The 26,765-nt window shown below is 41.5% G+C and overlaps 1 protein-coding gene across 2 annotated transcripts in view; it reads right to left on the bottom strand.

Annotated features, from left to right (window-relative positions):
- Positions 1 to 7,783: 7,783 nt before the first annotated feature.
- AFG1L (AFG1 like ATPase) overlaps positions 7,784 to 26,765 on the bottom strand; it is a 197,409-nt gene continuing 178,427 nt past the window's right edge. Inside the window, exons 12-14 of one of the 2 annotated variants that reach the window (XM_045499207.1) lie at positions 14,284 to 14,424; positions 11,688 to 11,801; positions 7,784 to 8,938 (exon numbers count right to left, since the gene is read on the bottom strand). In XM_045499207.1, the coding sequence (XP_045355163.1) occupies positions 8,810 to 8,938; positions 11,688 to 11,801; positions 14,284 to 14,424 (384 nt within the window). In that variant the 3' untranslated portion in view covers positions 7,784 to 8,809. Of the gene's footprint in view, positions 8,939 to 11,687; positions 11,802 to 14,283; positions 14,425 to 25,464; positions 25,601 to 26,765 lie in introns of those variants that run through there. The other variant, XM_045499208.1, reaches the window with a different exon arrangement.

The raw sequence follows: 26,765 nt of genomic DNA, 5'->3' as shown, positions 1-26,765 counted from the left end.
ATTGGATTTGCTATTCATTCCAAGAATTAATGACCTACCAAGTCTGGTCCTGTGCAAACACTTATTTGAACCATTTCTGAAGCATGTATCGACATGATTCTAACATCTATCGCTTCTTCTCTTTTTCCGACATCACTGGTCCTTGCCAATTCATGGAGTATTGCAGCTGCCTGAGTGCCTGGGATGATACCATTGCAAGAAGATACTGTGGGCTTGGAAGACTGGGTTGAAAGAAGTACCATTTTAGACATACTGAGTTTAAAGAACATTCAGGAGGAGAGGTCCAATAGGCGGTTGGCAGTACAGACTGGGAGATGGGGGGAAGTCAGGGGTGGGGATACACACTTGGGAATTACCGGCATCGGGTGGTATTTGTAGCTGTGGGAATCAAGAAGAGAATTATGAAGAAAATGACAGGGGTGAAAGTATTTTGTATAATATTGGGTCTTTTTATAATTACCATTTTTAATGGGTTCAAGAAAGAACTTAGGGGGTGAGAAGAAGGAAAAAGAGCCAAGGGCATTCAGAGAAGGAGGAGATAAGAAGCAGGAGGAGAATCAAGTATTGGTGTATGGTGGCTAGAGAAGAGAGAGCTGTAAAGGTGGGGCTGGGGTGGTGAAGTACTAAGTGCTTCAGAGCAGCAGGAGATACTGAAGGCTAAAGCCAGGGCTCTGCAGTTGGCGATGAGGAAGTTAGGGCTGGCTTGAGAGAGAGAGGTTTCATTAGGTAGACTGACCGCCATCTTCTCTTTATTCAGATTCCCATCGGGCTTAGCCCCACCTGCCCCCCCACCTCCATGCCCAGTGCCCTCTCCCCAGTCCAGCTCCCTAGACCAGCTCTCAACTGCTGGGCCCCACTGGGCTCATAGGAATCCTTTATCCCTTTAGCAATAAAATTCAACCTTGTCAAAGTATAGTCCAAAGACTCTTTCAGTGAGTGTGAGATCGAAACTATTTTTCATAATACCACCAAGACATTCTCTACCTTTGTCACTCCCTCACAAGTATACAGTTGAATTTTCCAGAAGCTACATGATGCGTCACGTCACAACAGATGGAGTGCATAAGCTGATATGAGACTCTGACTATATTCTATTAAGCCAGATGTTTGCAAAAATTTTAAGCAACGCCACTTACTAAATTGTTTTTGTTTTGAAAAATATAGCTATTTTTATAATGCTATTCATGTAATATGTAATGAGCTTATTATTTTTAAAATGAATTAACACTTAATTTCTCAATTTTAATTTCTCATATGGTTAAATAAATACCCCCCCCACACACACACACACACACACAAATAAAATCTTTTTGGAATCTGCAGTAATTTTAAGAGTAAACAATGGTCCAGAGGCACCGGGGTGGCTTAGTCGGTTAAGCATCAGACTCTGGATTGTGGCTGAGGTCACGATCTCAGGTGTTGGGTTCTGCACTGACAGTATGGAGCCTGCTTGGGATTCTCTTTTTCTCTCTCTCTGCCCCTCCCCTGCTTGCTCTCACTCTTCCTCTCTCTCAAAATAAATAAATAAACATTAACAAAAAGAGTAAACAGTTTATCAAGTTCCTTACTTCTTCAAGCCTTCTTTTTGCACAAGGCAGCAGTAGAGGAAGGTCAGTCCCCTCCTTCCTTCATCCCCTCCCCTGCCCAGCTCTTCAGCTGTGTGGACACCACAGCCTTTCCTGCCTCCCCAGTTTCTCACCAGCACCCCAGTTTCCCATCCTTGCACAGACTTTCTACAAAGTCATTGCCATTCCCCAAAATGTCTGTTGTCTCTGCATCTCCCTGGAGGCCCAGTGATGGAGAATTCTGGTGACCCTGCCCACTGGCTCCTGTAGCACTCACAGCAACCATCCCCCACCCCACCCCCCAACCTTGGCTGGACCTTCCCAGCAGCTGCAATCAACCCTGAAGGGACACTCTCACCCCTCACTTACCTTCAAACCCTCATTCCAAATACCTTCCAGTCTTCTTTCTAGGGACCTCTGGTGTGTCAAAATATGAGGCTTATACTCCTCAGTTTATGACACAGTGACATCATTTGCCCATGCAAGGCCACCCTTTTGTTTTTCCCTCTCATCTGCCACACCCCATGTCATTTCCCTCCCCCTCCAGAAGCATCCATTCTAGTATATATTCTTTCCCTCCAATCTATCTGCCATTAATACATTTAGATTTTGCATGCCCTAGAAAAATATTGGGGGTTATTTTATGTATGGGTTTCCAAACTCGTATTAATGGTACTGAATCTAATGCTCCCGCAGGACAGTGTTTGGGCTTGCAGTTCATTGCTTCTCACTGTTGCAGAGGACCCCCTGCAAGCTCAGGGCACCCTCCTTAGCCATTCCCCCACTGACAGACTCCCTTAGGTGGCCTCCACTTAGGCAAATTCTTTGACGCTCCATTTTCTCATTAAACAAAAAGACTGGTAGTGATCATACCTCCTTTTACAGAGTTATTGTGCCAGTTGGGACTTCAAAGTCTTGCCAACCACTGTGATTCCGGTTCTTTGCCATCGCACACGTTACAGCGAGGAACAGCCCCTTTGTACATGCTCCTACACCCACATCTTTCCTACCCCAGACATCAGGGTCCACAACGACTCAATAAATGGGGGCTGTTATTTTTATTTTATTACTACTGGAGCAGGGAAGGCCACAGAGCACAGGATCTGGGTCCAGAAGACATGTTTCCCAGCTGTGTTACCCCTGGCTTCCATTTCCTCATAAAAAAGTAGGAATATTCGGATCTCCCTCAGACTGCTATGGATGAAATGACAGGGTAGGAGCGAGCGCTTTGTGATGTAGGGAGCATGCTGGGTTAGCTATTCTGTTGTTAGTGGGAATGGGGGCGGAAGGCAGGAAAGTCTAAGAAAGGATGAGAAGCGGAAGAAGGAAGAGAACAGGCACTAGGAGGCAGCAGGGAGGCCCTGGAGATGTCCGTCTGTGCCAGTGACCTGGGCTCCAGGACCTCTGAGCAGCAGCCTTTGCTCCCTGGGAAGTGCTCCAGGTGTAGGAGTCAGAAGACCCAGCTATAGGCCCAACTCTGTGTGGTTACTGGCCGTGCAGTCATGGGCACAAGCGCCCGATGGGCAGTGATCAACCCTGGCTGCACACGAGAACCCATGGGAGCATTAACAAGTACTGGCCTAAGGCCCCGCACCTGACCAAGTGTATCGGGCTCCCCAGGAGTGGGACCTAGGCCTGGGAATATGCAGCTTGTGTGATTCTTGGACTTTTTTTCCTGTCAGTTCATCCCGCTGACCACAAGATGGTGCCCTCTTTCTGGGAAATCTTTGATGAGCAATCTATTTGCTCTCAGGTCCTGAAAGAATATATTTGAATTTAACAATCTTCACAGCATCTCACTAAGCCAGAATTCCATGCCCTTGGGTCTAGCACTTTAACGTGTCTATTTTCTCTTCAGCTGGAAACCTTAGTGAGTTGGGATGTGTCATCTACTGTTTCGTTTCCTCAAGCACTAGAATGCGAAGCAGAGTAAGCATTTATTATTACTTTGTGATTCTAGTCATTAGTATCTATAACTGCTTTTCATCTACCACTTGCAAAGTGCTTTTCGCCAAATATTCTCAGAAAAACTCTGTGAGATGGGTATTACTATTCTCACTTAGATGACAATTGATGAGAAAACTGAAGTTCAGAGCACTAGTTCAAGGTCACAAAGCAAAAGCTGGCAGAACCAGATGCTGAACCCTTCCCACTATACTTGGATGAGAAGAGAAGGCACATCATAGAGACTAGCAGTGGTCATAGAGACCACTGGGGACCCAAAAAGTACAGCCCTGAGAAAGGAAACCTCTCAGGAAAACCTCTGGAGGACTTCCCAGGCAGGCAGGAAAGACAGAGGTCCTCTGGACTTTGACGTTATCACAGACAACAGGTCGGTAGACATGTCTGACTGGGGCTGAGTGCCTTGCTGAGGTAACAGATGGGCAGTTTCCAGTGCGAAACTGGACAGGATCAGCAGACATTCAATGAAGAAGACAGATCTTATTATTTTTAAAGTTTATTTGAGAGACAGACAGACAGAGCTCATGCAGAAGGGGCAGAGACAGAGGGAGAGAGAATCCCAAGCAGGCTCCGCACAGTCAGCAGAAGGCTGACGCGGGGCTCGAACTTATGAACCGTGAAATTATAACCTGAGCCGAAACCAAGGGTCAGCCGCTCACCGACTGAGCCAACCCAGGCGCCCCTATTATTTTTAATTTTGTGATCCAGGAAAATGAACTGCTACGCCAATGAGAAAAACAAATCTTAATTCTGCCTTAAGAAAAAGGTGGAAACTCAGTCTCCAAAGAAAATCTTTTTCGGGGCGCCTGGGTGGCGCAGTCGGTTAAGCGTCCGACTTCAGCCAGGTCACGATCTCGCAGTCCGTGAGTTCGAGCCCCGCGTCGGGCTCTGGGCTGATGGCTCAGAGCCTGGAGCCTGTTTCCGATTCTGTGTCTCCCTCTCTCTCTGCCCCTCCCCCATTCATGCTCTGTCTCTCTCTGTCCCAAAAATAAATAAACATTGAAAAAAAAAAAAAAAAAAAAAGAAAATCTTTTTCTACCAGCAAGGGATGTCTTACGGGTCAGTAGATCTGAGGACGGTGATTTACAAGATCACAAGATCACTTGTTACAGACTTGCTGCCACACAAATTCTGGCTATCAGTCAGGAACCCAAATGTCAGGGCCCCGGGACCCCTATCTCTCAGGTGCTTGTCTCCCAGACAAGGTGCTACAAGTAGAGGTTCAAGTACGGACTCAGGGAGACTGTTTTCAGGACAGATAATAAATCAGTATGTGGGTACTTTTACTGGCTCCAATGTACATCCTAGCAATTCAGTATGTTGTTTTACCATTTTCTGTGCCTCAGTTTCCCTGTCTGTAAAATGGTAATCTATCTCACAGGATTGTTCTTCAGGATCAAAAGAATTTATTTATAAAGTATTAGAACCATGCCCAGCATATAGTAAGCACCATGTGTTTCTTAAATAATGCTAAATAAATAAGTGGATATGAGCTCTTCCACTTACATATTTTACAAGTAAAATCTTAAATTTGTTTTCAGAATTCCAAGCAATTCAAATATGATGTTATTTGTACACTTGCAGCTACAAGAAATCTACTTCAGGAAGATTCAAGTATTCCTTATGGTTAACATCTGAAATCCCACTGAAAATGCATAAATTGGATTAGAATGGTACTGTAGTCTTTGACATTTTATAAACATCAGAAATAAGTTAAAAATTCTCTAGGCCCATCACATCTTTCTTTTCATTATTACTGATGTTGGCAAATAAGCCTATCTGCTGCTAAGGTAATCCAAGAAAAATGCAATGATCAGATTTTTCTTTCTTTTAAAGAAAAGTTGCCCTTTTTCTCTACTTGATTGCTTCTAAGTTTGGTAATTAGTGGTCATTGCGGACGGTGCCCTGGGTATTTTCCCGACTATAAAGATTTCCTCAGTCTGACTTTCTAAGGTGCATAGGAGGGTTCCACAAAAATACTCAGGTCAAACCTCCATCTTCAAGTATCAATTTAACGCATTAAAAATAGAGAAAGAGAGAACATTTGCTTTGAGAGATTTCATGCAACCCCAGGGAGAAAGACTGGAATGTTGAGAATGTAATAGGGACAGGATTTGTAAGAAAAACACATGAATTGAAACACTGCTTTCCAATCTAAAAGTTGTTTTTCATGTCTCATTTTGGCATTAATTTTTTTTAGCACCATACTGTTTCCTGGTAACAGCTTTTTTTTTTTTTTTTTCTTTTTTTGGTAACAGCTATTCTTTAAGACTTGTTTCTTTTTCTTGCAGGCTGTTTATGAAACAGACTCTGTGGAGAGTAGATGGGGATAAAGACGTGCCATTTCCAGCCACCATGTAACTCCCTCCTCTCCCCAACTCCCAGCTCAGACAGCCCCTTCACTATGGCCTATACTGCCAGGCCCTGGAGGAGGTGAGGCATAGGGGATGGGACAGAGGTGGGGACACGATCCAAGTACTCAGGTGGAACCCAAACTACAATTTGCCCTATAGAAACAATATTTAAAAGTTAAAGTTCTTTAGTACCAAAATTATGGGTCAGTCACACTGAGAATTCCATGGGCTTCTGTGCAGTGAGTCAGGGCCCTAACATCACCTCATTGTTTCCATAGAAAAATGAAATTCTAATTCCAAATACCTTACCTCAACTGAACTTTTACAATAGTATTTGAGTACAGACTAGTTCACATATACCCACACCCTCAGAGACAGTTCCTCTATCAGTCAGGCTGGCCATCTGTCTGTCTGTCCATCTGTTCATACGGTCTTTTTATTAAGGTATAGCATAATTGCCAAAGAAATGTGAAAAGCAAAAAACTAAGATTGATGGAAACAAGTTACACATTTTATACATATAGAGTTCAAAGCAATGGTTCTGTTGTAAATTCATATTCACTGAAGTTTTTATAAAAATATTAAAAATAACCTCTTTTTTATAGAGGTGATGTGGTATAAAGCACAACAAGTGAGTTTTGTAGTTGTGAATCTTAGGTCCAGCTACTTAACTTTTCCAAGCCTTGGTTCCTTATCTATAAACAGGGATGATTATATAACTCTCTAGGCTAAATTTTTTATCTGAGATAATATAAATATCTAGCAATAAATCTGGCAGACAGTGGTTATATCCCACCTTTGTCCCTCTTAACCTATTTGGCCTGTTTTTGAACTCTTTTTGTTTCACTTCAATGAAGATATTTTTACACTTAGCCATAAAGAAGGGTGAGATCTTTCCATCTGCAGCAACACGGATGGACCTAGAAGGTATTATGCTGGTGAAATAAGTCAGACGGACAAGGGCAAATATCATACGATTTCACTCACACATGGAATTTAAAAAACAAAACAAACAAAAAGCAGAAACAAACCCACAAGTACAGAGAACAAACTGATGGTTTCCAGGGAAGAGGAGGCTGGGGGGATGGGCAGAATGGGTGAAGGGAAATGGAAGAGAGAGGCTTCCAGTTATGGAATGAATAAGTCACAGGGATAAAAGGTACAGCATAGGGAATATAGTCAATGGTACTGTAATAGCGTTGTATGATAACTACACTTGTGGTGAGCACAGCATAATGTACGGACTTGTGGAATCACATACACTTGAAACTAATGCAACACTGTGTGACTATACTTCAATTTAAAAAAAGTTTAATTTTTTTTAATGTTTATTTATTTTTGAGAGAGAAAAACAGAGTGCGAACAGGGGAGAGGCAGAGAGAGAGGGAGACACAGAATCCGAAGCCAGGCTCCAGGCTCTGAGCTGTCAGCACAGACTCCGACGTGGGGCTCGAACTCACAAACCATGAGATCGTGACCTGAGCTGAAGTCAGACGCTTAAATGACTGAGCCACCCAGGCACCCCAGAAATAAAAAACTTTTAATGTTTTTAAACCCACAGTTAATCTTCAGAATCCTTGATTTAAACTTCTCTCTATACTTGGGTACCCTATCCATCTATCTGCTTGACTTAGGTTAATGTCCAAAATAGACCCATGTGGATAGATTCACGTATAAATTCAAAAGATTCAAAAGGGCTTGTGTTGACAACCGTAATCATTTGAACTGTGCCTACTCCCCCCAAGTATTTGATTTTCACAGTATGTTATAGATTTCGCAGTTTTCCTTTTCTCTTTTTTCCTGGAAGAGGGATTTAGATCCTATTAACAGCCTCAACTAAGATCCCTTCTGGGATAATAGCAAAGTCAGGTTGTACTTGAATGAAGGAAGGAAAGACCTCGATGAAGGACAAGTCAGATTTTATTTAAGCAGGTTCATCAGTGTTCCTTCCCATTTACGGTTAAGTCCATCTCACCACAGAAGCAGAGGCGAGAGTGGGGAGTGGCATTTGGCAGCCAGAGCAAAGGCGTCCGAGCGCTGGGCAGAGCCTCCCGTCCACTGGGGTCCTGCTGGCGTCAGATGAGCTGGAATCTACTCTGCTACTTTGTGTGCCCAGGACTCTGTCCCCTCCTGACACCCTCTCGCTGGCCCCTATTCCTGGCATCTGTTCCTCTACTGGCAGTCAGACTTGGGGGATCTGCCTGCGGGTTAGAATTTGACACCCTCGCTCCTTATTCTATGGTGTCATCCTCAATTTTTTTCGGGCAACTTCATGTCCACTGAAGATCTGGTCCTGCCTCTGCCAAGCTTGATAGCAGGTAAAAAAACATACCCTTGGTTGTGAGGAATCCTGAAAGCCTGGGAGATTTAGTGTCATTCTTGGCCCCCCAAAATCACACATATAAGCCCATATTCTAAAATGTTATTCTCTTTAGTTTATAATAAGATCAGAAAGTTTCTTGGCTTTGAATTGAAATATAGGGGTTTTTCTCCCCTCTCATAAAAGATGCGTTTGTATCATGAGGCTACTATGCAGTCAAAGCTCGGAGATTTCCATAATGACACCGCATTTAACCGTGTGTGTGTGTGTGTGTGTGTGTGTGTGTGTGTGTGTGTGTGTGTTCAAGGATCATTCGAGTGGCTTAATACGAAACCAAAAGGTCTGGTCCTACATTAATCTTCAGCAGTGATGATTTTAATTTTGTGGTGCAGAAATAAAGCCAAATAAATAGGCAAAAAGTAAACCTACAAAAATGGCTTTGACTTACGAATCCACTACTACATCTCTGAGGGAAATTTTAGATAAAAATGGTCCAGAGGACAAAGTGCATAATTAACGATGAGAAAACGATTCCTTCAAGTTCCATAATGAAGAGTTCTCCCCGCCGTGATCATCTGTCCTGAGTTTTATTCATGAAAAAGTCACGGTTACTTCTTGCCTCTGTCCCCTTCATTCCAGTACTGCTCAGTCTGCATTTCCGTGAGCCGGGAAATCGTGCGCTGAAACGCAAAGATTTCCTCTTCTCCGGTAAACATGGAGAGTCCTTCTGCTGAGTCCTGGTTACCAAAACACAAAACAAAACAAAACAAAGGAAACAACCCAGCACCAATTAAAACTACCACAAATAAAGATTTACAAAACTAAGTACAGGGTTAAAACAACTTTTTAGGTTTACTTTTGGTTTAGATTTTAAAATGTTTCATACACTTTTTTTTCATATATAATAACCTCTTTTCATATATAATAATCTCTCTGGATACTAGAGAATCCACTAATTTAAGCCAATAATCAACGGACAGAACAAATTACCAGGGAGAAAATGATAGGGAAAACATAAGAAGAATAATTAAAGCTGAAACAATGCCCCCAAATCCAAATATGAACATTTTTGCATGAAGAAAGTTTTTGCATGATGAAAGTTTTCTGCAGAATCTGAAGAAAGGACACGTCAGACAGAAAAGAATTCTTTCTCCAAAAGTGCACACCAGAAGGAAGTAATGCCCAAAACACAGCAGTTCTGGCAAGTTTGGAAGAGGCTGACACGTCCCTCTGAAGCGTCACAGGCAGGGCCACATTCCCAACCAGAGGCCCTGAGGATAAACTCCTGCAGAACCTTTTCCTAATGGGCTGACACAGAGGTCCCCTGTGGGCCTAGAGAGTGGCCTGGAAGCCTACTTTGGGAAGGCAGAGCTGCCCTTTGGTCTTGAGCTGCTGGGACATTTTGTGATCCCACCAACCACGGTTAAGTCGGGGATCCCTCAGTGAGGGCAGCAAACAGCCTGGGACTGGTGATAGCAACATGGGCTTGTGGCCAGTAAGTGAGAAAGAGAAATTGTGTCTCTTTCCTTAGGGGTTTCTACCACATTTCTTCAGAGAAAACTTCTCGACTCCTTAGTCCACCTATTCCTGGCTGACCTACTGCAAAACTGCATGACCCTGTGGCCCAAAGCCCTCATTCCTTCATAGATTATTGGCCCCACATGTTGAGCTTACTTTACCCTACATGTGAACCCTGATCCTAGGGAGAAAAACTGAAGCGCCAATGATTTAAAAAACTTTAGAAACTGAGATGATATAGCCCCTCCAGTGTATTTTTTCAAACAGTAAAAGATATTATTTGGATACACGTATCGTTCTTAAAGAAACCACCATTTTCAAAGTTCTTAGCATATAGATTTATAAGTAGCTATTTATTTTTACACATAGGTTTAAGCAGTCATATTTTGAAAGTTCACTTTTAAAAAAAATATTCAAAATTTATTTTTTAATTTTATTTTCTTAATGTTTATTTATTTTTTGAGAGAGACAGCATGAGTGGGCGAGGGCAGAGAAAGATGGAGACACAGAATCCAAAGCAGGCTCCAGGCTCTGAGCTGTCAGCACAGAGCCCAATGTGGGGCTCAAATTCACGAACCGTGAGATCATGACCTGAGCAAAAGTCAGACACTTAACTGACTGAGCCACCCAAGTGCCCTGAAAGTTCACCTTTTTCTTTTTTTTTTTTTTTAATTTTTTAATGTTTATTTATTTTTTAGAAAAAAAGAGACACAAAGCGTGAGCAGGGGAGGGGCAAAGAGAGAGGGAGACACAGAATTCGAAGCAGGATCCAGGCTCTGAGCTGTCAGCGCAAACCCTGACATGGGGCTCAAACTCACAAACGTGAGATCATGACCTGAGCCAAAGTCAGACACTTAACTGACTGAGCCACCCAGGTGCCCCAGAAGTTCACCTTTTAATGAATTATAGGCCTCATTTCCCCAAACTCCTAAGATTGCATAATTTCTACTTGGGTCAATAAGGAAATGTTTCCTCACTCCAGATGGTCTTTCAACTCTGGGGTTGGAAGAATGGGCTCCCCTCCTTCTGGAGATTATTGTTTATGGATAGCTTTAAAATTCTGACTACTATTTCAACTGTTGAGAAATATCCCCTGTAATGTTCATACAGAATAAGGAAATGTAAAATCACTTTAGGTTGGCCTGGGGTGAATCACCAGACCCCAAGCTCCAGGAGGACTGAGCCAGCACTGGCTGGTTCTCTATAGCATGTTTATGGAATAGGTGTTGGGAGATGAAAGATGGACTTCTTTTTAAACCAAGGGTCTTGCCAGGCACTCTACGGTCCTGGAATAGTCAGCCTGCGTGCTTGGATACTGTATCTTGCACTCTACAAGTCCAGTAGACACGAAGAATATCTACAAAAGGCAGCACGGTGGGGCGCCTGGGTGGCTCAGTCAGTTGGGCGTCTGACTTCGGCTCAGGTCATGATCTCACGGTCCGTGGGTTCGAGCCCCATGTCGGGCTCTGTGCTGACAGCTCGGAGCCTGGAGTCTGCTTGGGATTCTGTGTCTTGCTCTCTCTCTGCCCCTCCCCTGCTCATGCTCTGTCTCTCTCTGTCTCAAAAACAAAAAATAAAAACATGGAAAAAAATTAAAAAAAAAAAAAAAAAAGAAAAAGGCAGCATGGTGTAGCAGAATGAGCCCAGCACCAGACACAGGTGCCCTGGTGTCCAGCTTCTGGCCTGCCCACCATTAGTCAGCAGGATGATCACAGGACCACTGGTCCCCTTCTCTGGTCTTCATTTTCGTTATATGCAAAAAATGATCATGAAGATTCCTTCCACCCTAAGATTTTATTCTCTACTTTAGTGACATTGAGAGAAAGTCTGCTATAATGGCTTTAGAAGAAAGCAGCAAGTCAATAGTTAAATACGTATCGCATTCCTTCTTCAAAACGTAGCCACGTATAAAACCCAAAACAATTAGGCTGTTTTATAATAAAAAGAGATTATGTTAATATTGCCTACCTGGCTCAGCCCCAAGTCATCCATCAGTATTCTGCTATGCTCCAACTCACTGTCATGATGTTGATGCAAAAATAAGCTTGATATAGGAGTCGATGCAGAACAAATTATGCGCACCTGAAAGAGAGGAGAATGAGGAAATGGTATGACTCCTTACATGTCACAACTCGAAAGTAAGAGCAAATCTCTCATGAGATAAAATTGTGTTTGTCATTACAGGGAGTTTAGATGTTCGCTTTTAGAACGTCTGTATTCTTCCTAATAGTTTGTGTTTCTTTAAAGTGGTATTTTTAAACTGCATAGTACGTTTCTAAATATTTCCTTACAGCTTGTAATATCCTGTAAAGTAGGAAGCAAAGATTTTCGTGATGCCAGCTCAGGTCTCCCAATCTGAAGTCCAGTGGTCTTTCCGTTACACCTTGATGTTGACATTTACACCTGGCTGGTTGGAGCCCGTCTCTGTGTACATCAAAGATGCTTCTTGCAGAGGTGACTGCTAAGTTCAATGCATTGCTACTCTAATTACACCCTGAATTTCTAGAACCTACATTTATATCAGCATCCTACATTAAGACATTCTTCAAAAAGACTAAGCTTGGCATTAATATTTTTTGATTACGTAAGTGTTTGAGTGTGCATATGTGATCATATATTGGAAACAGCTTTTCTATCTGTACAAACTCCATGTCCACAAATTTAAAGATAATACATACTCTTCTTGATGCTTAACAAGTCCTGAATTTGTTTTCAGGATTCACAACTATCCTTTAAAAAATCATTATTTAAACAACGATACCAATACTTTAAAATAATGTATTGACATTGAGACTAGTTTTTCCATCTCCAGACGGTCTCCTACCTCCTCTTACAAATTCTTTTTAATCACAAATGACACTTCTTTCATCATTGAGACAGGAATACTCTGATTTCACAAATTTCCATGAATACATTCTAGAATAATGTCTGTTTAGCGCTCCCAACTTCTGAAATAAGAGAATTTCAATGATTCTCTAAAAAAAGAATATCAGCCCTACATGTGTGATATATAGTTAAAGCAAACGTTAGGAGAGTGGTTCTGGTATTCCATCATATTGCCACAGAAATCTTCTTTCCCATTAATTAAGAAGTGAAACAATGGGGGGTGAGATAGGACAGGGGGAGAGGCATATGTTTTCCTTAAGTTATTCCTAGCTGAAACATGAACAAGTAAGAGTTTATCAATCCTCTTACTCTAAGAACCACCTACTAATGCCCCTCTGCCACTTTCTTCTTGAAGCATTGCCCTCTAAAAACAGAGGGCCATCTCCAGGCTCACTCCCTTCATGCTGGACCCCACATGATTATTTCAGAGCAGGGTGTCTGGATAAGTGATGCAGGAGACAAGAGACCGGACTTGATCCCCTAGCTTCCTTCCTCTCCTGTCTAGCTGAGCATGTGTATGCTGGCCCCATTGGAGTGTGTGGCACATTTTGAGGTGACCCACTGTGGCCAAGTCCTCTCGGCACCGTGCCTGAGCCAGGCTGGTTGCCCTTTGTGCTCAGGCCTACCACAGGCTGCAAGCTGCAAACATGCCCTCTGGTGACCCCTTTTCAACCTGCACTGGAGTTTAGCCATCGCTTCTCCAGCATTTGTAAGGAGCGGTGAAGGAGCTTGTGAATCTGCAGATGAACAGCCCTGGGATTAGGGCTCATTTGCTGGGCTGGGGACAGGGTGGGCTCTGGAATGTGGGCCTTCGGTAGCCCAGAGGATTCTGATGTAGGCGGTCCACAGCAGGCCTTCCCTGTGTCCACCCCCACCCCCCACCTCCAAAGATCAGCCTTCTCTCCCCCAGACCCTCAGAGCACCATACTCCTCTCTCTCCTTCCAAGAGATCAGTCCTCAGTGGTGACTTCACATTTAGCTCTGGATGTCTGATTAATGTTTCTCTGACACTAGACTATAAGCTCTATGAAGGCAGGCACTAGACCTGGCTTCGCCTGTCATTGAATTTCTAGCATTTAGCACTGCTTAGCATGAAAAAGGTTGCTGAATGAATGAATTAATGAAACATTAAAATCTCACCTCTCCCTCCTAGTGGATTCTGGTACTTTCCTCCTGCCCTCAAATGCCACATGATATTCGAGTTGCCTTACATGCTCATTTAATCCTCAAAACAACCAAAACAACGTTTTAAGTGTTCTTCAGGGATTAGCTTTTTTTTTTTTTTTTAATTTTTTTTTTTTTTAACGTTTATTTATTTTTGAGACAGGGAGAGACAGAGCATGAACGGGGGAGGGTCAGAGAGAGAGGGAGACACAGAATCTGAAACAGGCTCCAGGCTCTGAGCTGTCAGCACAGAGCCCGACGCGGGGCTCGAACTCACAGAGTGCGAGATCGTGACCTGAGCCGAAGTCGACCGCTTAACCGACTGAGCCACCCAGGCGCCCCAGGATTAGCTTATTTTGCCCTCAACAACAACAATCCTCTGAGGCAAATCCTATTATCCCCAATTTGCAGAGGAGGACACTGAGGCACAGAGAATAAACCAGGATTCCAGCCCAGGCAAGCTGGCTCCACAGTTCAAAATGTTCAGTCTTGAGAAAATGCACTACATCCTTACCTTGAAATCATAGAAGTTATCAATAAGAGTTATGAATCTTCGAGCTTGCGTCCTCTTGGCCAGCGTAAATTGTGGAATGTTCCGTAAAAATACCGTATCGAAATTCTTTGACAGTTCCAGATAGTCACTGGCTCCAAGTGGCTGTAATTAAAATGAAGTAAAGACTAGAAACCTAAAGCCAATTCTGGTTGCCCTGCCTTAATTTGAAAACACCTCCTTTTCTGGTCGTGGTCGGATCTAGGGGGTGGTTTGGGGTAACCTGACCAAATGGAGCAGTTTTCACAGCAGGTAAAGAGCAGTGTCTACCAAAACTGTAATAGCGATGGAGGAAAGGGGCAGGAGAGAGGACAGAGTGTGGTGACGAGTGAAAGAGTATCTTGAGCTGCCTCAGTTGTTAGGTTGTAGGTCCCTGTCTTAAACTCAGCCTTCACTTTTTTTATTTCTATGACATAACTGTAAACGTGTCCCAACAAATCCTTCTTATGGCTCAACCGCAAACTGTCACTACCACTAAATGGCGCTATCTTACAATGGCAAGCCACCTCTGATGTCACCATTTTGACATACAGACTATGCTTCAGTATGAAATCATCAGAAAATGGGGCCTCTGGGTGGCTCAGTCAGTTAAGCATCCAACTTTAGCTCAGGTCATGATCTCACAGCTTGCGAGTTCCAGCCCCGCGTCGGGCTCTGTGCTGACAGCTCGGAGCCTGGAGCCTGCTTCGGATTCTGTGTCTCCCTCTCTCTCTGCCTCTCCCCGGCTCATGCTCTGTCTCTCTCTCTCAAAAATAATTAAACATTAAAATAATAATAAAAAAATCATCAGAAAAAATCTTCCATTGAATTTCAAGTACAAGTGTTCAAGAGCAAGATAGTGAACACTGCCAGCTTCTATAGGAGATACTAGAGGGTTTCCTGACCAGAAGCAGACAGAGACCTTGAGCATAAGTTGGAGCAACATGTTCCCTCTTGATGTGAGGAGGGTCCAACACTCAAGGCTCACAAAATTATTCACAAAGGCTTCACCTATAACGTAAGGCACTTCTTCCTGAAACATGAATTTAGCTCATGAAAATCGTGAAAACTATCTGCAAACACATTCTGGGACACAGGCTGTGAAGCCTCTCAGTTTCGGGCAGAATCCACCAACACTCCACCCTGTCCAAAAACCTCTCCCTTCCTTGAGTTATTTGCATCAAAACTTCTTCCAGAAATGTAGGTATGACTATGTTCCTGGGAGAATTAGGGACTTGTGACAAGGAGAGACAGTCATTTCCACTACAGAGCCCATCTATTTAAGCCTATACTCTCCCGGCAACCAGCTGAATCCAGTCACTCAGGAAAGTAGACCTCTCACGGAAGTGTGGGGAGGTGAGAGTAAATCAGAGAGTGAAGCTCTGGGGAAGTGGTTCCCTCAAGCGAGAGCAGCTTCTTTTTTTTTTATTTTTATTTTTTTTTAATTTTTTTTTTCAACGTTTATTTATTTTTGGGACAGAGAGAGACAGAGCATGAACGGGGGAGGGGCAGAGAGAGAGGGAGACACAGAATCGGAAACAGGCTCCAGGCTCTGAGCCATCAGCCCAGAGCCTGACGCGGGGCTCGAACTCACAGACCGCGAGATCGTGACCTGGCTGAAGTCGGACGCTCAACCGACTGTGCCACCCAGGCGCCCCGAGAGCAGCTTCTAAGAAGGATGAAGCAGTTGGGGCGCCTGGGTGGCTCAGCTGGTTGAGCGTCTGACTTCCGCTCAGGTCATGATCTCACAGTTCATTAGATCGAGCCTTGAGTCAGGTTCCGCACTGACAATGTGTGAGATTCTCTCTCTCTCTCTCTCTCTCTCTCTCTCTCTCTTCCCCCACTCATGCATTCTCTTGCTTTCTCAAAAATAAATGAATAAACTTAAAAAAAAAAAAAAAGCATGCAGCAATTATCAGACCCTGAGCAAAAGCGCACAAGACTGGAGACAGGGCACAAAGAAGCACAAAGAATGTCCTGGCTCCTTTGGAAATCTGCTTAGAGATGTCCCTTCTCCACATCTCCTCTCACCAACCAGGTACCAAATGGGGCTGGAAGAGGGGACCCTTGCCTGGGTTCCAGCAGGGGGTTCCCTCCCTGGCTGGACAGCCTTTACCTCCAGACCCAGTGCCTGGCCTTAGCTGAGGCTCCCCAACTCACTCGGCCATATAGGGACTCTACTGTGGGGTTGTTGGTTTGTTTGTTTAACCTTGGCTGTCTTCAAGGGAACCCTGCTGTCAAGCCTGTTGTTATGAACCAGGAGTGAATACTCTGTTACTTATTAAGCGCGCACCTTTGGCAAGCTACCTAATCTTTCTCTTCCTTTAGTTTTTTTTAATGTTTATTTTGAGAGAGAGAGAGAGAGAGAGAGAGAGAGTAAGAGTAAGCAAGCGGGGAGGGACAGAGAGAGAGGGAGAGAGAGAATCTCAAGAACTCCTTCATGCTGTAAGCGCAGAGCCCAGTGCAGGGCCTGATCTCACAAACCCGTGAAATCATGACCTGAGCTGTGGTCAAGAGTCAGATGATCTGACTGAGCCACCAAGGCACCCTCTCTTCCTTTAGTTTTCCCATCTATAAATGGGAGTTTGATTCCTATCTCACAGGATTGTGAAGCTGACACAAAATAATACAGGCAAAGCATTTACCACAGTGCCTAGGGCATACATTAGCACTCAAATCACTTTGGCTGCTTTTTATTTTTATTATCTTGAGCTCAAATGATTAGGCTCAATACAGACGAGTTGAGGATGTAAAGTGTCATTCTAAATAGGACCAGTTAGCGTTGCTCCCCCATCCACCATATCCAAACCCCTATATCAGTCTTTGTGCATTTGCCAGTCCTCAGAGTCACAGCAGGGACCAAATGAGCCTGTGGAATCCCCTAGAAGGAAAACAATTCCCTAAAGGGGGAGAGGGAAGGCAAGATACAGCGTGTAACTCATACAATAGGACACTCGCTCTCAGGGTGACACACACTTTTTTAAGATCAGTGAGAATTTAGTGTCTCATCTTTTGTAAATCAGAAAGTATATGTAAAAAAATGTAAAACCTCATCTTAGGTATGTAGTTATGTATAATTAAACTCGTTCTTTATGCACGGATGTGATTTCTATCAGTATAACTACATGCCCAAGGAAAATCATCATCAGAAGTGCACTGGAGTGCCTAGGGCAACTGAAAATCAGAATTTTGCCCACTCAGCTATTTTTACAAATTATATACCTTTGTCAGTAGGTTCTACATTTGCCATTATATTAGCAAATATCATATCCCTAAAAAATTACGTGCTCATTCATGTAAAGAAAATTAAGCTTTATACAGTTTAAAACAATGGTTAAAAAAAAAAAAACAGTGGGCACTGGGGAGTGACTGTTTAATGGATACTGAGTTTCAGTCTGGGAATATGAAAGTGTTCTAGAGATGAACCGTGGTGGGGGCTGCACAACAGCGCGAATGGACTTAATGCCACTGAACTTCACTCTTAAAAATGGTTAAATGGCCAAAAAAAAAAAAAAGGCAAATTTTATATTATATATTATTTTACCACCACCACCACCACCACGGCAAAAAACATTAAAACTAGTAAAGGTTATTCATTGCCAAAGAAATCCCAATTTAGGCTGCAGAGAGGTAACAATATAATTTTTTCTTTAAAAGCATAAAAAGAGGGGCACCTGGGTGGCTCAGTTCAGTTAAGCCTCTGACTTCTGGTCCATGAGTTCAGTCTGTGAGTTTGAGCCCTGCATCAGGTTCTATGCTGTCACCTCAGAACCTGGACCCTGCTTCAGATTCTGTGTCTTCCTCTCTCTCTGCCCCTCCCCCGCTCGCACATTCTTTCTCAAAAATAAAAAAAATAAACACTAAAAAAAAAAAAAAAAAATATATATATATATATATACACACACACACACACACACACACACACACACACACACACACACCCCACACACATATATGTGTGTGTGGGGTGTGTGTGTGTGTGTGTGTATGCATATATATATAATGTATATATAAGAAGAAGGGCGCCTGGGTGACTCCGTCAATTAAGCACCCGACTCTGGATTTCGGTTCAGGTCATGATCTCATGGTTCCTGAGTTCAAGCCCTGCGTGGGGCTCTGTGCTGACAGTGCAGGGCCTACTTGGGATTCTCTGTCTCTGTCTCAATTTCTCTCTCAAAAAATAAATAAATAAACATAAAATAATAATAAGTAAGTAAATAAATAAATAAAACCTAAGAATGAAATGTATTAACTGAAGGAAGACATCATTAACCAAGGAAATCAGCTCCAACATTAGATTAATATTAATCTAAAATATGAAATCTTTAGTAAAGAGTGTTTTCTTATACTAGATTCAATGTTGAAGTATCCAAGAAGTGATAAACTCTCAGAATTGATTTTGGTGAGCGATGGGTTTGTTTGTTTTTTTATTACTCAGAAATGCGATTTTTCATTAATAAAATAAGTTAAAGTTGTGGGCAAAAACATACTTTATACTTTGGAATCGTTGGTCACATCCAGTCATGCGACCTTGAGCAAGTGTCTCTGAACTTCCATCTCCTCATCTGTAAACTGGGGATCATAGCAGGACATGTCTCACAGGTTTGTCCTGAAGCTTCGCTGTACTGACTGCGTGTAAAATCTTCTAACAGTGGCCGTCACATAGTAAGTGCTCAATAAATGTTAGTTATTAAAGTGGTCATGTGAAAAGCATTTATTTTATTAATTCATATAATTTTAAATTAATTTTAAGAGGTCACATGAAAAGCAAATGAAATGGTATCTGCACAGTACCTATGTGGCATACAACAGATATTTAATGAATAGTAGCCACTCTTCTAGTAACTATCAAATAACCTTTTCCTGAGCTCATGAGGCCAGGGAGCCCAGACAAGTGAATAGTTCGGCTGACTCCAGTTTGCTTCTGCCTTTGCACTCAGGAGGTAAAAGCTGCGGTCTCTGTCAGCCAGGCACATTAGCGCTCCATGAAGTCGTATTTACAGATGACAAAAATAGCACATCTCAGGCCAGCCCCCTCCCACTTTTTTGGTAATACCATTAGCACTACAGGTGGGGGAAGGCGCCAGGCCCACAGAATGAAGAGCGCCTACCCCCGGCACATGGCACCATGGCACATAGGAAGTGCTTAATACTTACTGAATGAATTAGCAAATGAATGTGTGAATAAAACACAACACAGCCCAAGGAGCAGACTTATTCTTTCTTTTATACCCATTTGTCTCCAAAATAATTGAACCACCTACAAAAAAACTCCTATTCTTTCTCAGTTGGCCCAAATTCCCCATTCCCAAGGCAAGCCTTTGTTGTATATCTTAGTATGTATGTAGGAAAAGTCTAGAAAGATAGATCAAAATGTTAACAGTGGTTATCTTTGGGTGGTGGAATCAAAGATTAATTTTGTTATACCTTTTTGATCTCCCCCCCATCCCTGCCCCATGAACTGTGTTACTTTTAAATAACAAAAATAGTATTTCTGGTGGGGGGTCATTTTTTATAATTGGAATCTTATACCCTATCTCATATGTGTGAGATCATAATATCAGTTTTTTCATGGACATTTTTTCCCCCAAGGTTTTCTTCATCATGGAAGTATTATTTTTTCAGGGACATTTAAAAAGAAAATAAAACATAAGGCTGAACATATATTTTCTCCTGTACAGTCTGACAAAAGGATAAGGGATTTCATATTTGGGGTGAAATTTGACTTTAGTTATATAGTTATGTTCTTCACACTAGGAAAACCAGACAGAGGGGATGAGGTGAATGGTAGCATCTCCCAATAGTTCACGTTTAGCTTTTGCGGCCAAGCGCCAGAGTTCCCTGGTCAAAGGCCTAGTGATGTCAAAATCCATTTTGTCACAGCCCAGATTGATATATTTCCGTTTATGTCATGTTTTAATTTGAGCAAATTTTCTCCATGCAAGCTTGATGATGAGTGTGCTGTATTCCTTTTCTCCACAAATGTCAGACAACATCTAGTCCATCTGTACATGTATATTGCCTCTGCTCCATGCTCCATCATTTTTCTCCTTCTGGTACTCTAAGAGAACCTAAGCTAAACTTCCTCTGACCCATATTCTAGTCCACTATATTTCTCTTTAGCTCTGGTTTATTTGCTCTTAAACTCATCCATTGAGTTGTTTTGGTTATTGTACTTTATAGGTCTAGAATTTCTATTGGTTCTTTCCAAAGCCGATGTACCTTTTTATAGTCTCTAGATCCCTACACTTAAATTTCCAAGCCTATTAAAAAAAATCTCTTTGAGTATGTAAGGTTAGTTGTTTAAAATAGAGACTCATAATTCCAATATCTGGAGTTCCTAATTTTATCATTTGTTCTTGTTCTTGTTTACACCCACAGTGTCTTGTCTCCTCATATGTTTGCTTTGTGTATCTTCATATATCCTGGGAAAAAAAAAAACACTCATAGAAATAAAGCCAAGTTCGAGGCTTGAAGTATTCTGAGTCACTTGGCTCACTGAATTTGACCGAAGTCCACGAGAGAGCTAGTTGACTTCTAGTTCACACTTATTCCTACCATTCAGTCCTTCAAGGTTCCATCCAAAGTGGGGGTAGTTTACTAGGTCCCCATCCTGAGCTGATCCTAAACTCTGACTTTTGTCCTGCTGATCCAGTGAGGCTGCCAAAAGTAAGCTCAGTTCAACTCAGCTCATTTTTTTTTTAAAGATTTCTAGCACTCACCACTATCCATGTTTTCCTCATCTTCCTGGGCACCCAGCTAGACACTATTCTCCAGACTCTCTTGCACTTAGGTGTGGCCGTGTGATCAGGTTAAGGCCACTGGAATGTAAAGGAAAGTGATCTGCATGGCTTCTAGATCTGGCCCACAGGATCCTCACTGCCTTGACTTACCTGCATGCTGAACAGAGAGCTCTGAGGACTCGAAGGAGGGGTAGAAGCACAATAGGGACAAAGTCTGGTTCCATGAAGGACCACATGGAGCAGTGTCCTGGCCAACTTACACTGGATGGTGATATGAGCAAGAGATACACGTTCATTTGTTCAGCCTCTGAGATTTGGAGTTGTTTGTTTCAGCAGCTAGCTTATCCTAATTCTTATTTCATCCATCTTCCTTCATCATCCTAATGACAGGATCAGTGCAAATTACTGACAGAGTCCACCATTATTGGAAGTGGAAGACTTTCTCACATTTCCTAGGTGGATAAGGATTCTTCTTCACACAAGATGGTAATTATCAAAAATTTCTCTTCAAGTTTTCTTCAGATTATCATTAAAATTTTTTAATCAGGAACTGCACTTATCCATTTCAAATCAAAGCTGATTTTTATTTATTTTTAAAAATTTTTTAATGTTTTTATTTATTTTTGAGACAGAGAGAGACAGAGCATGAGAGGGGGAGGGGCAGAGAGAGAGGGAGACACAGACTCTGAAGCAGGCTCCAGGCTCCAAGCTATCAGCACAGAGCCCGATGTGGGGCTCAAACTCTCGGACTGTGAGATCATGACCTGAGCTGAAGTCGGATGCTTAACTGACTGAGCCACCCAGGCACCCCCAAAGCTGATTTTTAAAAAGTTATGTTAATGGAGGCAACTTTTCTCATTACAAATTTGAAAAGATGTTAAAGTTTTGTTCAAATTTAATATTTGATGCATTTTAAATATGTCTGTAAGTTTATTTTTCTTCTGATTATATAACAGAAATTTAGTAAACACTTTCATCGAAACACATATAGATGCTGACAAATTATCTCATCTAGCCCTGTGCACCCTCCAAATGGTATGCTGCCACAGGACTACTCACCCTTACTTCCCCTAGTATTCGGTATTTAAATATGCTTGGGGCATTCAAGTGCAACTTAAAAATTCTCTGAAAAAATTTTCAGTTTAAACCCATGTAATACATTTTTGGAGAAATAAAGAATGCCTTTGTGGGGTAGTCTAATTATGATAATGGTTCCAATTATTCTTGCCTCCTTGTCTACACTCTTTAGATTGTGACTTTCCATCTCTTCCATGTCTTATCATCTGTCTGCCCAACTCCTCAATCTGGGCCAGACTTGTATTTACCACAACCAACAGAATGAGGCGAAAGTCACAATTTTCCAGTTCTGAGCTTAGGTCTCAAGAGGCTTTGCACACTTCTGCTCATTCTGTTGCAACAGCTGGGCTGGACTCCCGAAGAAGGAGAGAACATAAGAAGAAGAGCCAACTATCTAAGATGAGAAAGCAGCTGAGGCCAGCCTCCAGCCTGCTGCCCCACCTGCCCATAGTAGATGAGAGAACCCAACCAAGATCAGCAAAGCTGACTGCAGATGCAGAAGTGAATCCAAAATATATTAAAAGAACTTTCCAGCTAAGCCTGTAGATTAGAGAGCAATAATAAAGGCTTATTTTTTTTAAGCTACTGAATTTTGGGGGTGATTTGTTATGTAGCAATAGCTAACTGAAACACTATACTTGCTACAGAGAGGTTTAGAAGGAAAAGCCCATATTTTAAAAGTCCTTAGCAAGTCCAGCACACGTAGAAAAGTATGTCTAGCTTTTGTAGCAAGATTGGTCTTATATAATTGATGAGGATATGTAAAGACACACACTGTCATTTGTTTTATGTTCATTTATTTTTCTTAATCAATTATGGCATTTTTATGGTGTAGCACAGAACTCATGTCTAAAAATAAAACTTGGTGATTAACTGTATACAAGAGCTAGAAGGAAAAAAAGCTAGAAAATTATGTGGCATCCCAATAGAATACCAGAAGACATGGACCAATCAAATAAAAACAGAAAGTCACAGAGAGAAAACAAGCTGGCATGAAAAAGGCAACTGAGAGAGATAAGGACTGACTGCAATGAAACTAAAATTATAAGAGCATTCCAACAGAAAAATGGACACAGGATACGAATACATAATTCCTGAACTAAAAGCAAAGTCGAAGCGGCTAATAAACAAATGAAAAATATAGTCAAGCTCACTAGTAACCAAAGAAAGACAAAATAAGAATGATATATCATTTTTCATATAGCAATTTTGCAAAGAAAAATAAATTATACTACTCAATGCTGGCAAGTAGGTAATGAGACATCCATTGCTGCTAAGAGAGTAAATTAGTTCAGATGCTCCAAAAATATTTTGTTGGATTGTATTAAGAGCCCTAAAAGAAGTCATCGACTTGACCCGATCATTCTGTTTCTAGAAATCAATCTACAGGAAGTGACCAGAAATCCAAACAAAGGCTATATAAAGGATTATTTATAACTATGTGAACTAAAAGCAACTTTAAAATAAAACAACAGGGGCGCCTGGGTGGCGCAGTCGGTTAAGCGTCCGACTTCAGCCAGGTCACGATCTCACGGTCCGTGAGTTCGAGCCCCGCGTCAGGCTCTGGGCTGATGGCTCAGAGCCTGGAGCCTGTTTCCGATTTTGTGTCTCCCTCTCTCTCTGCCCCTCCCCCGTTTATGCTCTGTCTCTCTCTGTCCCAAAAATAAAATAAAACGTTGGGAAAAAAAAATAAATAAATAAATAAATAAATAAATAAATAAATAAATAAAAAATAAAACAACAGAGGAAAGGCTCAATAAATTATGGCATGTTGACATAATGGAACATATTGCCAACAAATAATAATGTTTATGAAACATATTTTATGATATGAAAACATGCTTATGATAAAAAGCTAAGTGAAAAAAATCATACTTCAAAATTATAATTATACTAAGGTACCTATTTTGCTCAAAATATATATGTAGGAAAAAGACTAAATACGTAAATATGCTAACAATTGTTATAGATAGTGACAGACTTAGAAGTCTATATTTTATAATATTTTATGATCTTCTTTATTTTACAGATTTTTCTGTATTTTCCAAAAGGGAAACAAAATATATTATGACAAAAGAGTAAAAACTGAATGATGTAGCAAAACAATGTTGAAGATCTTTACTGATTGCAAAGTATACTCTTTGGTTTTGTTTTTCAGCTGTTTAAAAAAATTTTTTTAACATTTATATCTTATTGAAAGACAGAGCATGAGCATGAGGGGCAGAGAGAGGAGGAGACACAGAATCCGAAGCAGGCTCCAGGCTCTGAGCTGTTAGCACAGAGCCCGACACGGGGCTCGAACTCACAAACTGTGAGATCATGACCTGAACCAAAGTCAGACACTTAACCAAGTGAGCCACCCAGGCGCCCCTGCTTTTCAGTTATTTAATCCCCTGCCTCTTCCCTAATATCATGAAGAGTGAATGTGTAAAACAGTCACCGCAAATGCATATACTAAAGAGCTTGAGGAGTTACAAATCTATTCAAAGCTGCAGTTGCCACCCTCATTTACTCCACTGTACGAGACTGGGAGTCCCAGGAGGGTCAGTACTATCTCGTCCACCCAAGTGTCTGGAGCACCTACCAGCCCAGGGAACACGATCTTGCATAATACAAGACTAGTGAACAAGTAAACACATGATCACCAAGTCCTCTTCAGAACCAATGGTAACTACTGAATGCTTAACAAATACAAATTTTGTACTAACTCTCACAAGAACTTGGCAAAACACAAAGATACGTTTCTCTACTCTTTTGACCTAACACACCACAAAATTGCATGCACATGATCTCTATAGCAGTTGTAAGTATTTATACTTTTGTTTGCATTAGTTGATCCTCTTATGTAAGTAAACCATAGCATAAGACACCTTTTGAAACCATAATTAGGATTATAAATTCATGCATTGTGTCCTATGAATAATTAAAGCATATGATTATTTTCGACTACTAAATGCCACTTCAGTTAGTAGCATCCTTGAGTATGTTATTCTAGCTGAAAATTCAAGTAGCATTATCTAATGCCGATTCTTCTTATGATAGATAATGATGGCACTCTCCATCTTTCTACCTGAGCAATTAAAAAGTTTAATAGTCTCTGATGTGGCTGGCTATCTGAATAATTTTCTAAACAGAAACAATTAAAATCCACTTATTCGATGGTTTGTGCATTCTCGACTATTGTTTCAAACTCTTTGTTTCTGTGGAAACCTGATGAAAACCTAAAGAACTTTAAATCTATAATGAGTTTGCAAAGAGCATTTGTTTTCCTTAATTACTGGGAGTATACAGCTGGATTATATGTAGCACAGTTTTTCTAAAAAACTTTTAGGAATAAAGAGCTTGCCTGCTGTCTTCTTTCTCCTGTATGAGAAACGGCACAGCTGTCTGCTTCGGTTTGACCCTGGTGCCAGGAGCGGGGATTTTCTCAAAGCCACACCAGTGTGAAATGCACGAGCGTTACCACCAGGCTGCCTTCTGCCCTGCAATGAGCGGTTGGTCCACTTCAGCACACACGAATGAGCTGTCAGCTTGAGTTTCTTTTTTCTCTGCCTGGCTAATGCTTGCTCTGCCACCATTATTTCAGCTCAAGTAGGATGATTATTATTTCAAGCGCTGTCTAGATTATATTGTCCTAAGGGTTACTCTTTATCTGTATAGACTTCTCTTTATAAATTCCTTGTAGTGCTACCCTGATAGCCCCTCATTACACAAGTATGCATGGCATCTTGCTTTGTGTATACAGAAATGACAATACATCATATCTTAAAGAAAAGTGCTTTTTAATGGGGAAAAAACACTTTAATTAGGATGAATGCATCCTTTTCAAAACAAACTAAAAATATCATATGAATTTGTTAAAACAACTATGTGCACCAAATCAATAAAGATAATAACTAGAAAAACAAAGCACTGAAATGTGTGTATTTGTAGAATACATAATTTCCCAAGACTGGTAATACGGCACCTTAATATGAGAAATCACATTAATATGAAGTCCATAACATCCAACTGGGAAATAGCTCACTATTCCAGAAAATACTACCATCTCTTACACACTCTACTTCAGAAAATGTTCTCTGGTGTGTTGAGGGAAAGATTTACTCCTTGACTTAGAGTCTCAATGGCAGGAAGGCTAGTTCTCCCCAAATCTACTGGATCTTTAGCAAACTCTCTATCCCCTCGAGATAATGATGGGCTAATGCAGTACTCTTTTGGGGTTGTGCGTGTCATTTTTAATGGAGTGTATAATAACAATGGCAACAAAAAAATCTATGTGGCAAACCAGCGGTGATTACACTCTTTCCTCACTCTGACTTGACTAGCTTTCTGTATGTAATAAATCTCCAAATTCTGGAGATACCTAAGTCTGGAGATTCCAGAACTGACAACTTTCTTAAAACACAAACCACATCAAATCAGATCTGTTGAGTACCTGCTGGATGAAAAGCACTGCGCTGGGTTTATTCCCAGGAATACTTCCAGTTCATTTAGGAAATATAAACTCCAGCAACTGTCACAAAAATGTTTGATTTATAGCCTGTAGCACAGAAAACCAAAATTTTTATGTATTTCCTTGGAACTGTATTGATGCTTACATTCAGTGGTGCCTCTTAATAATGATGATGATGCTAATGATTTCCTACT

Source organism: Leopardus geoffroyi, chromosome B2 (genome assembly GCF_018350155.1).
Source record: "Leopardus geoffroyi isolate Oge1 chromosome B2, O.geoffroyi_Oge1_pat1.0, whole genome shotgun sequence".
Lineage (NCBI taxonomy): Eukaryota > Metazoa > Chordata > Mammalia > Carnivora > Felidae > Leopardus > Leopardus geoffroyi.
The sequence above is the reverse complement of the archived record's forward strand: the minus strand, read 5'-3'. Positions and strand labels throughout refer to the sequence as shown.